This window comes from Entelurus aequoreus, linkage group LG04 (assembly GCF_033978785.1).
Source record: "Entelurus aequoreus isolate RoL-2023_Sb linkage group LG04, RoL_Eaeq_v1.1, whole genome shotgun sequence".
In the NCBI taxonomy this organism is placed as follows: Eukaryota; Metazoa; Chordata; class Actinopteri; order Syngnathiformes; family Syngnathidae; genus Entelurus; species Entelurus aequoreus.
In genome coordinates this window covers 72980555-72996393 of record NC_084734.1, presented here as the reverse complement: position 1 = coordinate 72996393, position 15839 = coordinate 72980555, and the positions used below count along the sequence as shown (strand labels likewise).

The following is a 15839-nucleotide window of genomic DNA, read 5'->3' as shown; positions in this document are numbered from 1 at the left end:
TGTCAATTATGTGACTGATTATTATTTCTTATTTCGCAGCCCACAAGTGAGACGTCAGTGGGGGAGACGAGACAGACCTGTGCTACACACTTCTCTGGTCCACGATGAGAATCTCCATCATCTGCTTTTCTCCCAACATCACCAACAGGTTCCTATAGATGAGTCCAGACAATTCAGCCACACCAGCTCTCAGCCACGCATGCTTCACCCTGCTGCCCATTTGCCTCAACAGAACCCCATCATGGTGGATCTACACGAGCAGGTAGCACATCAAGACTCACTTGATACTAAAGTTCGTGGCTGTCATATTCTGTCATGTGCAGCAAATCCTTGCATATTTGCGATTCATTCATTCTTTCATTGACTCATTTAACCCGTCTCAGTGCGATTTATGGATTTGTGACCCCACAAATTTGCTAAATTGGCCCCAAAATTAATTGTATATCTTTTTTTTTTTTCACAGAAAACGCATTTAATACACCAAGTCAGTAATTTAAAAATAAATAAATGTGTCTATTTGGGGTGACACATTTATTGGGGGAGTCTTTTATCTGTACCTTTTTTATTGGAGCGGAGGCAACTATTTGAGGAATGAGGAAATCTAATTAACAATATTCCTAGTTTCATAAGACGATACCTGTCATTCAACCACTGTGTCCACTTGTGTTTTTTCCTCCTCCAGATGCACCAGGGATCCGTTCCAATATCATACACTATTACGACGGTGACAACCCATGGATTTCCCATCCACACTGGCCAGCATTTACCAGGGTGCACCACTCAGCAGCTCCCAGCATGCTCGGTAATGTTCAGCGGACAGCTCTCTCTGCTTTGCTGCCTTCCTCCTCCTGTGAGTTTATAAGGGAAGAGCCCAAATGTCAGTGGCTTTTATGTGGTACACAATAGCAGCCATGCAGTCTTGTCTCTGTGCAGGGTCTACAGAACTTACACGCTACATTGTGTGTGTCTATGTCCTAGAATCACAGCAAAATTAGTGGCATGACTTTGTTGTTGGTGAAAACAAGTCTTTTTGTCATTTTGCTGAAAGATGCCTGGTGTTGTGACAACATTGTCAGTGCTATGGTTTTATGTGATTGGTCATATCTGCCCATCTAATGCATTTAACACGGGTTGGGCGATGTGTCAAACATTTCCAAATTGACCACTGGTTGCTCTGCAATGGTGGTGAGAGATTTTATCAGTGTGAAAGACTGCAATTAAAATATTTCTTGTTAAGATGAATACATCCTGCTCTCCATGTTCTGAACTCTTATTTCAATGTTGAATTGAGCCTGGAGGAGTTGCGCCATAAAAGAGGTCTTAGTGGATTTAACTGAACTTCTTATTGCTTCTGACATGTTCTTCTTAAGATCTCAAACTATGTAGTTGAAACCCAAAAGCAGCAGATTGTGAGCTCAACATTAACATCCTGCTCAGTAAATGTGTCCCTTCGCCCAACCCTACTCAAAACATGGAAGTTTCATTCAAATTTTGAGTGCAGAAAAGAAGTCCTTAAGAATATACCTTTCTCTTGCTTTTCTCTTTAGCTCATACAGGCATGTACCATGCAGCATATGCCAGTGTCGTATCAAGCCTTCCCACCCTTGATCTCCAGCGAACATTTTATATTGCACCCAACCCCATGTGTACCACCCCACCAGCCGCCGCACCTTACTCCTCTGAGCCAGTTTGTCCCTTTACAACCTCAGCACCCACGCATGGTGAGTATACCACATAAACCGTGGTCACCATTGTTTTTCCCTACACAGTTAACCAAAAATGTTTCATGTATTCCCCCCTCAGCCTCTACAGAGGGTAGAGAATGAAGTTGACCTAAGAGGGGACCAACACCCATTAGGAACCTTCTCGTACCCTCCCTCACATCATCCACCAGCGCTGCCTCCTTCTCTGCCCATACAGTATCTTCCTCAAGAGCCTCTGCATCAGGAACTTCCCTTCGGAGTGGTAAGACAGACTCATTTGCCATATTTGGGATGTGTGCATTAAAACTACACACTATAGTTCCTCAGTGGGTGCCTTTTAAGTAACTTTTTTTGATGTGTGTAGGGCTGCAACAACTAATCGATTAAAAAAAATAGTTGCCGATTAATTTAGTCATCGATTCGTTAGATCTATGCTATGTGCATGCGCAGAGGCTACTTTTTTATTATTTTTTTATTTATTTTTTATTTTTATTTTTTATAAACTGCTGAGAAACAATAAATCAAAATAAGTATGGTCCCAGTATGCTGTTTTTCTCTCAATAAAATACTGGAAAGAATAGAAATGTAGTTTGTTTCTTTTATCCGATTATTAATCGATTAATCGAAGTAATAATCGACAAATTGATCGATTATCAAATTAGTTGTTAGTTGCAGTCCTAGTTGTGTGTATAATGTTGTATAGAACGTGGTGTAGGGGTGCACAATATTATAAATTATGACACCACAACGATAAATCCAATAGCATTTAAAAAAACAGCTCTAGTAAATAATTGCTCCAATGAGGCAAGGTGACATGTATTGTGTAGGTGAGTGAGAGTGAACAAATCAAGCGCTCCTACCTTGTAGGAGATCGTAAACCTCCCGGAATTCAGTGTTAGCAAACATTGCATCCATCGTGTGGGACTTCTTTATTCTTTCAGAGAAGACATTGTTTGTGCTATTTACACCAAATGTTCCGCAAGGAGGGGAAAAATTACGTAAGCGCTTCAACACAAACTTTATCAGCCACCTAAAACGCCAGCATCGCTACGACAGGTTTTGATAGCCTAAGCAGATGCCTGCTTAAAAAAAGCTGCAGAGGTAGTCTAAAAAAGGCTAGTTCCTGTTGCTGCTGCTTTAGAAAAGTGCAAGCAGTTTGACAGGGCTAAAGCGATCTGTGATTTCTTTATAGAAATGTTTGCGCTGGACGACCAACCTTTTGTTGATGGTTTTCGAATGTGAGTTTGCTAGCAAAATACAACTTGATCGCCACACTTCTGTACACACTCCATCCATCCATTTTCTACCGCTTGATTGTGATAGTGGGATATGTAAGTTTCAATACTGCTTTATGGATGTGATGTGAGCCATAACATAGTAGTGATGTCATTTGGTTTAGACCAGGGGTCTCAAACATGCGGCCCACGGGCCAATTGCGGCCCGCGAGACGTTATTTTGCGGCCCCCACCTTAATATGAAAGTTTAATGTTAGTGCGGCCCGCAAGTTTTAAATGAATGGCGCTTGACAGCGTTATGTGCGGAGTTGAAGGAATCTACCAATCATGGTGTGGTATAAGGCTCTCGACAGGGTGTGCTGTGATGGGCACTGCCTTTAGTGTCCCCTAGAAACTGTCACCGCATTATCTTTTACTCCATACTAACAGCTTGCCGGCCGACACATGTTGTATGAGGCTTCTGCCACGCAAGTTATTGCAAGACATACTTGAGGAATAGCCATACATGTCACACTGAGGGTGGTCATATTTTATTTTATTTATTTTTTAACACTGTTACAAATATGCGCCACACTGTGAACCCACACCAAACAAGAATGACAAACACATTTCGGGAGAACATCCACACAGTAACACAACATAAACACAACAGCACAAATACCCAGAATCATTTGCAGCCCTTACTCTTCCTGGCTACAAAAACACCCCCGCGACCCCCAACCCCGCCCACCTCAATTTTTAAGTATCGGCTTGAAAAAAAAAAGTGCACCCTACAATAATAAACATGTGCAATTTAGTACCTGAAATGTGCTATACATACACACACTAGTATTTTTTACAAAATTTCATATTGTGAGTTACTGTATTATTTGTAGCTCTGGTAGATTGTACAGTGTGACTAAAACATGCTTTTTCAAGTATTTAATAACTGGAATTTAGAGTCAACTCTTACAGACCTCATGCTTTCTTTTCTCAGTCCAGCAAGGGAGGTTTTGCTTCTTTACAATTTTTCTAGAGCACATTTGAAAATATTCATAGCTGACCAACGTCCAATGTATTTTCCCACATATGTATGTTTCTTCCACCAGCCATATCCACACATGCTGCCCCGGCGAGCGAATGGACAGAGATACCGGTTACAGCAGCATCTCCCTCCTCCGCCAGGCTTCCTCCCTTACTTCCTGTAAGTACCTGCTCTGTGGACACTACAGGTTGGGGAAAAAATGTATATGGCAATATATCGCAATACTTGTGCTACCTTGCTGTGCAGGGGTAGTGGGTGAGCAAGGCAGTACAAGAAATCGACGGTTTTCGCCATTTTAGTGGCAAGAAACTTAATTCACTTTCTCTACAACTGCAATACATGACAATAGGTTGTTTGGTCATTGTTTTTTATTCAATACATTATTACTGTCATATGTGACCCGTGCTGGCAAAATGAGTCGGAATACGCACAGGCTAATTTTGACCTACAGGCAAATAAGTGAAAAAAATGTATCTTGGTTGAAATTGAGATTTTCACAAAAATGAGTCCATAAAGCCACAATCTAGCGATCCCAATCATCGAAATAGCAAGAAAACATCTTAAATCACCTTTTATTTGAAGGTTTTGTACGAGGTATGTCTTCAGAAATTAGTCCTTTGTGTTAAAATTCCTTGAGAAAATCAAGTGTTTTCAACGCTCACTCGCGGCAATAAGGGGGAATCCCCCTAGCCATATTTGGTATCAATGTGACGCCAAGTTTACCTACTTTCTAAAAATGAGCATGGAATTCCCGATGACGCCATTCTGAACCAATAGAATTTGAGTTTTTAAACCTGTCCCGACGTAAACAAATCCGGCTTGTTGCTAACCGGTCGCTGTGAGGCGCACCCTCATCGGTTGAATCACCCCGCGCGGTGCATTGTGGTATCATGGCAGCGCCCTGATGAAAAACAACACAGTAATTCGAGCGGAATATTTGGTGAAAAAAGGTGATTTTCGAACATTTAATTATTATTTTTGTGGATAAGTTAGACTGTTTTATATTCCGTAATGGATTTAGAAGGTGGAGAGGGTACACAGGCGGTTGCAAGTGCGCTAAATTCACTGCATTCGGCGAATCTTCTTATTGCTGCTGGTCAGGAATATTACGGACAGCTGACCAGCTGACAAACTGAACAGTGAACAAAAAAACTGTGACATAACAGTGTTGAAATTTTTGTACATAACCGTTTTCAATAGAGTTGAATATATATTTTTCCTTTAGACATGGGATTTGACTTTAATTGTACCAATTTTGTTGTTGCTACAATGACTTTTAAGGTATGGTTGCTATGGAGTTTTGTTTTGGAGCATTCTGTTCTGGAACAGTAAACTTTAAGCTGTTTTTTCTCAAAACGGACCCTCAAACTTGGTCGACTTCAATCGGATGTAACTCTGTCATTTTCTGTCCGATTCCAACAAACCATATATCATTTTGAAGGTGTTTAGATGGAGAATGTGTAAATAACAATAACTCAGTTTTAAAAATTTCCTCATTGTGACTCATTTTGCCAGCACAGGTCACATATAGTGTAGATCAGAGATGCCCATGACGTCGATCGCAAAGGGTGTATCAGTTGATCGCCAGCCAGGCATTAAAAAAATAGTCCTAACAATTAGCGATCATCAATCTTCACTATGATTTCACTTGATTGACATTCGCAGCACCCGAGGATCTTGTGAGATGAGGCTGGTTGCAGCGAACTCATTATTAGAGGCGCTATCCACCAGTAGGTGGACATCAGAGTCTATATTTTAATTGTATTTGGTTTTGTTGTTTTTATTCCTTTTTTGAGATTTTGTTCAAGAATTACTGTGTAAGTGTTACGATCTAGTTGCATGTCTGAGAAGGTCATGTCTCAGGATTCAAAGGACAGCAGGAAGCAGCTTGCATGTAAAAATGCTTGTTTAATTCCAGTACGAGGCACGAAAACTTCCAGGGCATTAGCCTAGCGTGAAGCTAACTGGAACTCAAAGAGTCGCCAACGGCAAACAAGACATGGCCGGGAGGGATCGGTCATGTCAGTAAGTTTGGAAATACGCGATCATTTGGTGAAAAACAACGCGATTGACTCTATCGAACTTTGAGTGTATAACTTTTGTTGTCATGCATTGTTTGATCTGTTAAGGATTGGGCTTCACTATGTTTTGCTCTTGTCTCCATTCAGCTCTATGCTTCCTGTGCCTCCAACAGCTGTGGGCCCAGCCATCAGTCTTGATCTTGATGTGGATGATGTAGAGATGGAGAATTATGAGGTTAGTTGACCAGTCAGCAACACAGACATCACACTTAACACGTAAAGCACAAAACGTTTAGCTAGTGTAAGCACATTTTTCTAATTTTTCGTAAAATTAGAAGAGGAATTCTAGGGCCCATGCACTTACACATGCACGTGTGCAACTCAGCGCAGTCTTCGAATGACAAGACTGCTACATGCAGATTACACCTGACACGATTCATAATTCAAAAACATTAAATGATCCAATAGACAAAACACACAGCACGTTCTGCAACTACATTATTGTGCGCCATGAAGACGTTATTTAAATTCATGCACTTCTCTCGCTAAAAATGACAGTGGAAACTGTGTACATCGGATAGATACTGTGTACCTCCACCTTTTGTATGATATGTTTTATTCTCTTAAATTTGCTTCATTCGTGTACTTCCTCGGTTATACATAAATATTGCACTTCACAAATGTTTTCTTTGCCACTGTATCATTCTGCAAAATCGGGTGCCCATACAAAGAATCCCATGCATTGGTGACTCAGCCTCTGTGCTTTTTTTAATTGATTGTGACATGAATATACCAAAATAGGCCAAATAAAGTTGTGAGTGCCATCACTTTGATGAAGAAGGTGAGGAACTTTTGCATTCAAGAAAAAACTAAAACAAAAGTACATACCTCGCCTCTCTCCTCACCCCTTTTCGCCAACAAGAGTGATTGAATATTTGTGTTTCACATCGTTTTCTGCTTGTAAAACTAATTATTTACTTTAAAATGTGTTTTGTGTTCATATATTTGAGTGTCTGGAAAAAAGTAATTGGATTTACATTTTATAGAAAGAACAGTGTAGAAAGTAACTAGCGTGTGTTCTTTGCAGGCTTTACTTAATCTTGCCGAGAGGCTGGGTGAAGCAAAACCACGTGGACTTGCCAAGGCTGACATCGAGCAACTTCCATCGTACAGGTTCAGCTCAGAGAATCATCTATCTGAACAAACGCTGTAAGTCTCTACACTTTTACTGCGTTTTACAACATGTTTTAAACCACACATTTGTGTGGACAGTGAGCGCATCTACAAACTTGAAACTCTTGGAGGAAACATCCGTTCTTCGGGGAATGGAAGTCGTGAAGTTTCTTATTGATACGATATTTAAAAAATGAAATCACTAAACAGTGATAATTGATGTAACAGTATTTATGAATACAGGAGACACGTTAAGCAAGCAAGCAAACACATATAAATGGAAATAATTTAATAGAAAATATAGCTTTTCTAATGTTTCCATATTATTATGATGACACAATGATGTTGTTGATTTAAAACATGCAAACAGTTATAAATTAAGACACATTTCAAATATTTCCATTTTCGAAAAGGAGTAGGAGGAAGCAGAGCTCACTTAATCATTCCCATGTTCTACTTCATAGCAATTAGTAACAGTAATACTATTCATCTAATTCGTTTTTTTAAATGTATTTACACTTTGGGGCAAGAGCTACATATCACATAAAATGATTAGTTATTTGCCTGATGTAGCAGCAGAAATGCAAAAAACGTTTTTAAATTAATAATTACTGTTTTCTGTAGTTATACTTTGAGAGAGCCAAGTAAAACATGTTTTCTCATTGTAATACCATTGGGTTTGAGTTTTTCTTGCCCTGATGTGGGATCTGAGCTGAGGATGTCGTTGTGGCTTGTGCAGCCCTTTGAGACACTCGTGATTTAGGGCTGTATAAATAAACTTTGATTGATGATTGATTATATGAATCTACATTTTTAGATTGTATACCAATGTTCACTGAATTATTAGTCTAATGTAGTAATAGTTTAATTCCCAGACCTTTTCTGACTCTTTTTGGAAGAAGACAAGTTATTGACAACTACGAATGTTGGCGCAAGGAGAATTAATGATAGCATATATGGGGATATGATATACGTCATGTATTAGGTCACTTCATGTATTTTGTACAGCTGCTGTAACTAATTCAAACGTGTTTAACTTGAGTCCTGACAACAATACAATGTAATGATGGTCCGAGTGATAGCGATGTGAAGACCCTGTTGGAAGTGACAAACTTTGATCAGTGACGATTCGCCACAGAATGTTAATGTGACTCTAGAAGGTCAAATCATCCCCTAAGCTATGCATTAGTCACAGCGCCACTCACTGGCAACTTGTGTGTGTTTCAATTGTTTTTATCAGCAAACATTGGTGATAAATGTAATTTCACTGGTAGATTGGAGATAGGGACTGGGTAAAATGATAAATGGGTTATACTTGTATAGCGCTTTTCTACCTTCAAGGTACTCAAAGCGCTTTGACAGTATTTCCACATTTACCCATTCACACACACATTCACACACTGATGGCGGGAGCTGCCATGCAAGGCGCTAACCAGCAGCCATCAGAGGCAAAGGGTGAAGTGTCTTGCCCAAGGACACAACGGACGTGACTAGGAAGGTAGAAGGTGGGAATGATCAATTTGATCAATTAGCTTAAAATGTAGCAATATCGATTCACAAAGCGTAATATCGATTACCCCCTCCTCTCTTCTACCCCCTGGTAGCGGCAGCCGTCACACTGACTATGCTAACGTTGGCTGCCAACAAGTTGTCAGGGTCAAAACAAAAGAAAGTGAGGGATTTACTAACATAATATTGTCACTCCATTCTCTATCGCTCAATAGGACTTCTTCTTTCTGTGGGGTACAAATATTACGAGACACTTAATGAGGCCTTCTTTGTAGCAGCACCGAGATAACAGTTGCACTCAGCGAGAGAAAATGTGCACTTTGCAAGAAAAATAATCCGTCACAGGTTAGACCAGGGGTGTATGCCGTGTACTAGGGATGTGAAACTTTGGGCTCCATTCGATGTAATTTTTGGGGGTAACGATTCGATTCAGAATCGATTTTCGATTCGACTCTACTCAAAATCAAAACTTTTTAATAACTTTAGATGTCAGTTCTATGATTAACTACATTCTTCTATAAAACAGATGAACCGCTCTGATTAATTTCTATATTGTTTAAAAGAAAACTGTTTTTGTTTAAAAAAATTCTACCCAAATATATAATAAAGTTAAATAAATATAAGGCAACAAGAAGTATCACACACTTATCTTTTCAGAAATAAATATGTACAGCAGATATGGGCATCTACATCAACAATATGATTTGCCTCAGTGGCTGGACAGGACAGATTAAAAAAAATATATAATACAATTTAAAAAAAACATTAAAAAAATTGAATCTTGGATAATTTTTTTTCCAATTAAAAATCGTTACAAATAACAATCGCGATTCATTCAAAAAGCGATTTTTGACACACCTACCGTGAACCGGTATTTTTGGTACCGGTTCCTAATCAGGTCGGTCCAAGAAGACCGTTAAGATTCTCGACTAATGATACTGCTATTGGTATCCTACAGCTAAATCGCCGTTTTGACACGCTGTTATCAGTAGTTCAGGTGTCGCTTCTACGCACAAGTAGATGGAATAATCACAAATAAGGAAGTAACACCACACACAATATTTCCTTCTAGTCCCCAATGTCAGGCATGCTAATAAGAGTGTCAGTTTGAAGTGGACACCTTTTAACTCACTACGGCGCTTCATCAACCCGACCGTCCTTGAAGTGATCCAGTAATCCACAGGCCAATATTAACCCACTCTAAAAAGTGAACATTTTAAATAATCACTGGGTCTTTTTATTTACAGTACACGTTACACACACGATACAGACACATATACATCGGTGGCTTTCAACACTGGCTTCCGGTTCGTCACTCTAATAGGTCCGTGTGCAACATAAACACATAACAATTGTTGTTACGAAATGCACATCCACATAACATGCTAATTGATTCTATTGATTTATATTATATATTTGATATGAGATATCATGGTAAAGGTCTGTGAATGAACATGAATACCATACATTAATATATGATTTTACTTTATTTTATTATTATTTGAGATGCTATTATAGGGACAAGCCGTAAAAAATGGATGAGCGGATATGAGTGTAATTGTAATGCATAGAAACATAGATGGAACTGTCTGGTCTTTACAAGATGATTACATAACTACATTGCACCTTGCATTGCACACAAAGTTGACTTTTTTGATACCTAAAAAGCAGTTGTTGATTAAAGACTTCCTTGCTGTGAGATGTTATATGCTGGTGCACAACCTCTTGTGCTAATGAAAATGTGAGTTAAAAAGGATTTTTTTCACATAACGTATTTTTCGGAGTATAAGTCGCACCAGCCGAAAATGCATAATAAAGAAGGAAAAAAACATATATAAGTCCCACTGGAGTATAAGTCGCATTTTTTGGGGAATTTTATTTGATAAAACCCAACACCAAGAATAGACATTTGAAAGGCAATTTAAAATAAATAAAGAATAGTGAACAACAGGCTGAATAAGTGTACGTTATATGACGCATAAATAACCAACTGAGAACGTGCCTGGTATGTTAACGTAACATATTATGGTAAGAGTTATTCAAATAACTATAACATATAGAACATGCTATACGTTTACCAAACGAACTGTCACTCCTAATCGCTAAATCCCAGGAAATCTTATACGTCTAGTCTCTTACGTGAATGAGCTAAATAATATTATTTGATATTTTACGGTAATGTGTTAATAATTTCACACATAAGTCGCTCCTGAGTATAAGTCGCACCCCCGGCCAAACTATGAAAAAAACTGCGACTTATAGTCCGAAAAATACAGTAACTTGTCTTCTTCCAAAAGAGTCAGAAAAGGTCTGAGATTTAAACTATTACTACATTAGACTACTAATTCAGCGAACATTGGTATACAACCTAAAATTGTAGATTCATATAATCAATCAAAGGCTATTGCAAGGATTTTGTGCAATCAAATTCAACATTTTCTGAACCGAATTATTGCGTGTAGAAGATTAAAAATAAGACTAGTATTTTGGCTCTCGCAATTTTACGGGATATTTTTCTTCGATGTCTGCTTGAAGGGCGTGTCTGGAGGCGAGCAGTTGGAGATGGGAGTGGTAAAATGTTCTAGTGAGTTCCTAAAACATTATGTTCACCTGTTTTCTGCTCCATTGTCAACTATTTATTTTGTAACCGTCTCTTTTGGCGAACGCTTATTGCTTTTCATTGACGTTCTGGTTGGATAAATGTGACCTGAGCGCGGGAGCGTTCACATTGAGGACGCATCGCATTAGGGTTGTACGTTATACCGGCATTAGTATAGTACCGCGATACCAATGAATCATTCGGTACTATAAAAGAGAAAGTGAGCAGATATTGACAGTAAATGAACAAGTAGATTACCATATTTTTGGAGTATAAATCGCTCCGTAGTATAAGTCGCACCGACCGAAAATGCATAATAAAGAAGGAAAAAAACATATAAGTCGCACTGGAGTATAAGTCGCATTTTTTGGGGAAATGTATTTGATAAAACCCAACACCAAGAATAGACATTTGAAAGGCAATTTAAAATAAATGAAGAATAGTGAACAACAGGCTGAATAAGTGTACGTTTTATGACTTATAAATAACCAACTGAGAATGTGCCTGGTATGTTAACGTAACATATTATGGTAAGAGTCATTCAAATAACTATAACATATAGAACATGCTATACGTTTACCAAACAATCTGTCACTCCTAATCGCTAAATCCCATGAAATCTTATACGTCTAGTCTCTTACGTGAATGAGCTAAATAATATTTGATATTTTACGGTAATGTGTTAATAATTTCACACAAGTCGCTCCTGAGTATAAGTCGCACAACCGGCCAAACTATGGAAAAAAAACTGCGATTTATAGTCCGAAAAATACGGTAATAATTAATTTTCTACCACTTGTCCTTAATAATGTTGACAAAATAATAGAATGGAAAATGACACAATATGTTACTGCATATGTCAGCAGACTAAATAAGGAGCCTTTGTTTGTTTACTTACTACTAAAAGACAAGTTGTCTAGTATGTTCACTATTGTATTCAAGGAAGAACTTGCAATAAGAAACATATGTTTAATGTACTGTAAGAGTTTTTGTTAAAATAAAGCCAATAATGCTTTTTTTTGTGGTCCTCTTTAAGTATTGAAAAGTATCGAAATACATTTTGGTACCGGTACCAAATTATTGGTATGGAGACAACACTACATCACATATATATCCAATTTTTATCCACATAGGAAAGAGGACTGGGATAAAAAAAATGTTTTATACATATTTGCAATTATAAGGGGGCTCAACTTCACACAGGTGAATATTATTATGCATATTGCTTTTGATTGCTCCAAAGGCAGACAACAGCTGTACTTCCATCTCTTGATTGTCGTATTGACTCTTGTCTGTCTTCTCCCCAGGTGTGTTGTGTGCTTTAGTGACTTTGAGTGTCGGCAGCTACTTCGGGTATTACCCTGCAACCACGAGTTCCACGCCAAGTGTGTGGATAAATGGTTAAAGGTAAGACGGGAGACAATTTCCGGGTGTGGTCAGCGCGTTCTAACGTCTTCCCCCGTTCGACTTTCCAGACCAATCGCACTTGTCCCATCTGCCGAGCTGACGCGTCGGACGCCGTGGTCGTGCACTGAACGGGCCCAGTTAGTCCTAAAGCTGTAGACACCTGCCAAGACCTACATCCTCCAGTAACTACAGCTAACTACCCACTTCCTGAATAATAAGCACTCTGGGATCCTTCCTAGAGCCTGTAGTCTTGTGAAAAAGGCGCTGCAGCCCAAAAGGCGGGAACGCTGGGATTAACCAGCCGGGACTTTCTCTGCCGTCCTTGTTGCAGATTCCAAAGAGTTAATCCCATCCACGTATTATCTGCTGCTTTTGTTTACAGGGTTTGCATTTGTTCCGTGTAGGCTTGATGGTTGGCGTTGACGCGTGACACAGTTAACAAAGACTAGTACGAGGGCCGTAGATGCATGTTTGTATTGGGCCATATTTGTTCTGCAATACGGTATTGATCTTTTCTACACTTACAGCCCCTCTTTTGTTCAGCCTCCGCTTTTAGGCGCCTATTCTCTGTGGAACACCCATGTCTGAAAAAGATGTCTTGTATTAATGAACTGCATCATTTCAAGAATATTTAGCATAACTGCACAAGTGCTTACTTCTATCCTCTGCGTGTGTGTGTGTGTGTGTGTGCGCGCGTGTGTGTGTGCGTGCGTGCAGGTGAGCCAATGTATTGTGTAACCACTGGATGCTCGGATTTGCATGTTGATTCCGACTAGCAATATTTAAAGCAAGCATTACCACCAAAATGATCAAATTTAAAAGGGAAAGAGAGGCAAAGAAGTGCTTGCTTGGTTGGAAGAGGCGCGTGCAGACAGCAATATGTGCAGAGTGGCGAGCTTCGAATGGACTTTTTAAACTTCCCGTTTGAGGAAGACGTGGCTGCGTGTTTTTTTTGTTTTGCGTGTGAGCCAACATTTGCTATCTTAGGACCTTGACAAGCACAAACCTACTAATACTAACCTTGGAAAATACTGTGTCATTTTCACCATTTCTACGAAAGTTTATTTATTGCTTTTTAATCTTAAAATCTAGGGAAAATGCGTTTGAAGGAAAGTTTAACAATGTTTGGTATGTGTTTATACTCTGGTAACGTGGTCAGGTCATCCGCTTAATGGTGGTGTTTACTAAAAAACAAAACGACAAAAAAAAAAAAAAAAGCAAGTATGTTCAAGTTCCGTGTGAATGCTTTTAGATTTGAAGACAGAAGAATGTTGCTGAAGTTGTGGTTGCACTGCGGCGCACGCCCACTGTCTGCACCCCAAAGTGAGCCGCACGGGGGTTGCAAAGGCGGGGTTGTGTCGGGTGGTGTGGGAACACTGTGGGACTTCTACTTTCCTGCGTGTGTTCACACTTCAAATAAGTCAGCACTAACAAGGCCGTGTAAAAGGGATCTTTGCCTTTTTTCTTTCTACTTCAGTGTCTTAAGTGAGTTATTGACATGTGTGCGTGCCACCTTTTGAACGACAAAAAAAAAAGCCATTTAATGAGTTCTACCCACAGCTTTTGAGAATCTATGTGTACATATCTACTCGCAGGCTATATCGTACGTTTAAAAAAAGAAAAGAAAAAAAAGAGAAAAAACACAAGAAAAAAAAACACTCAGGGCCACTCGGTATATAAAAAAATAAAGGACAAACGGAGAGGATGCCATGAAAAGGATATATCTGAATTTATGTTGGTCATTTTCCTCGGGCCAGAAATGAGTTTATGTAATCAATTATATCCGCATTTTAACGACAAGGCATGTTTCAAAATAAAAAAGAGGCAATGTACACAGCAAGTCATTTATAACCCACTTCTTAATGTGCACACTTTCCAGGTGTTTGCATGACTTTACAAAGAATAAGAAAAAAGGATCTAGTTGAAATTTGTCAGGAGGGCCTACAGTACGCTTAAAACGATGCACAATATGCATGCTTGTCAACCACTTCGTAGTTGGCTTCTGGAGGGTTGAAACTTGTACCGCTCAGCTGATAACTGCCATGCATTGTACTGCACATATTTCTAATTGAACTGAATGACTTACAAGATTTTATTGCGCTAACTTCATTTTACAGAAGAAGAAAAAAAAAATGTCTTGAGTCCTATCGATTGTTTCTGTTGTTACTGTTCTTGCCCTAATGACTGAAAACAACCTGCTCTGAGACTACTGTAGTTTGATCAAAAAGCCATAGTGACAAGGTGCTAGATGTTCTGCTTTTTAGGTATGAATGCAATAGTTTGTCATGGATCTCATGTATTCTTAAAGCATGTTCTACTAATAACCCAGTGGAGGTCATTCTAATTATTATAGTTTGTTACTAAAAAAAAAAAAAGTGTTGTCATACTTATTCCAATGTAATGCTGTACTGCCTCTCAGGCACTTGCTCTCTACGTGTATCAATATCTTCAAATGTATTGTTCACATATATTTCATATTAGCGCTTATTTTTGGAGGGGGAGCGACCATTTAATTGACCCTACTACTTTAAAAGAAGCTCCCACTAAAGACAAGAGAATAGAGTATTTGTAGCCTTTCCGCTAACTTCAGTAATCACACAGAGGAAAAAAAAGATGTTCCAATAAGCAGCTAAGAAAATGTTTGGATTTGTGATTGATTGCTTTGTAGAAGCCAGTTATTGTTTACCAATTATCTCTCTTTGCTGTGATGGGATTGTGGTTTACTGTTGTTACCCTCCCTGGCCGCTAGAGGTCCCCATCTGACCTCTTGACCAACCCACCAACAGAGCCAGGCCACATGTTCTGTGTTAGGCAGATAGTTTTGCTTTGGTACTTGCACTTTTACAGTTACCTCATTTTTCCATGTTTGTATTGCTGCGGGGCGGGTGGGATGAAACAACTAAAATATATATATATAAATTTATATATGTGAAAAATATATATAAATATATATATATTAGAGGAAATGGCTGTGATTATTTTGTCATTCCATTGGAATCATTGTTTGTAGCATTTAACATTAGTGTATTACGCATCTGTATACTGTTTGGAATTTTTAAGATTTGTACTTTTTTTAAATGAAAGTTGCTAGTTATGCTTTAGCAAGTAGTGCAATCATATTTTTTGTCGCTCATTGGAAAGGGTTGTTCACTAATAAATGTATTACGT

At 38.8% G+C, this 15839-nt stretch overlaps 2 protein-coding genes across 5 annotated transcripts in view; both read left to right on the top strand.

The window, feature by feature from the left end:
- rnf44 (ring finger protein 44) overlaps positions 1-15296 on the top strand; it is a 35689-nt gene extending 20393 nt beyond the window's left edge. For 2 of the 4 annotated variants that reach the window (XM_062045640.1, XM_062045639.1), the window contains exons 3-11: positions 40-262; positions 683-850; positions 1548-1721; positions 1804-1965; positions 4027-4121; positions 6131-6218; positions 7071-7192; positions 12572-12671; positions 12740-15296. In XM_062045640.1, the coding sequence (XP_061901624.1) occupies positions 40-262; positions 683-850; positions 1548-1721; positions 1804-1965; positions 4027-4121; positions 6131-6218; positions 7071-7192; positions 12572-12671; positions 12740-12799 (1192 nt within the window). In that variant the 3' untranslated portion in view covers positions 12800-15296. The remainder of the gene's footprint in view (positions 1-39; positions 263-682; positions 851-1547; positions 1722-1803; positions 1966-4026; positions 4122-6130; positions 6219-7070; positions 7193-12571; positions 12672-12739) is intronic. The other 2 variants (XM_062045642.1, XM_062045641.1) reach the window with 2 other exon arrangements.
- Positions 1-15839, top strand: part of LOC133649000 (uncharacterized) — a 1204785-nt gene that overhangs the window by 70621 nt on the left and 1118325 nt on the right. The gene's annotated exons all lie outside the window — the stretch shown is intronic.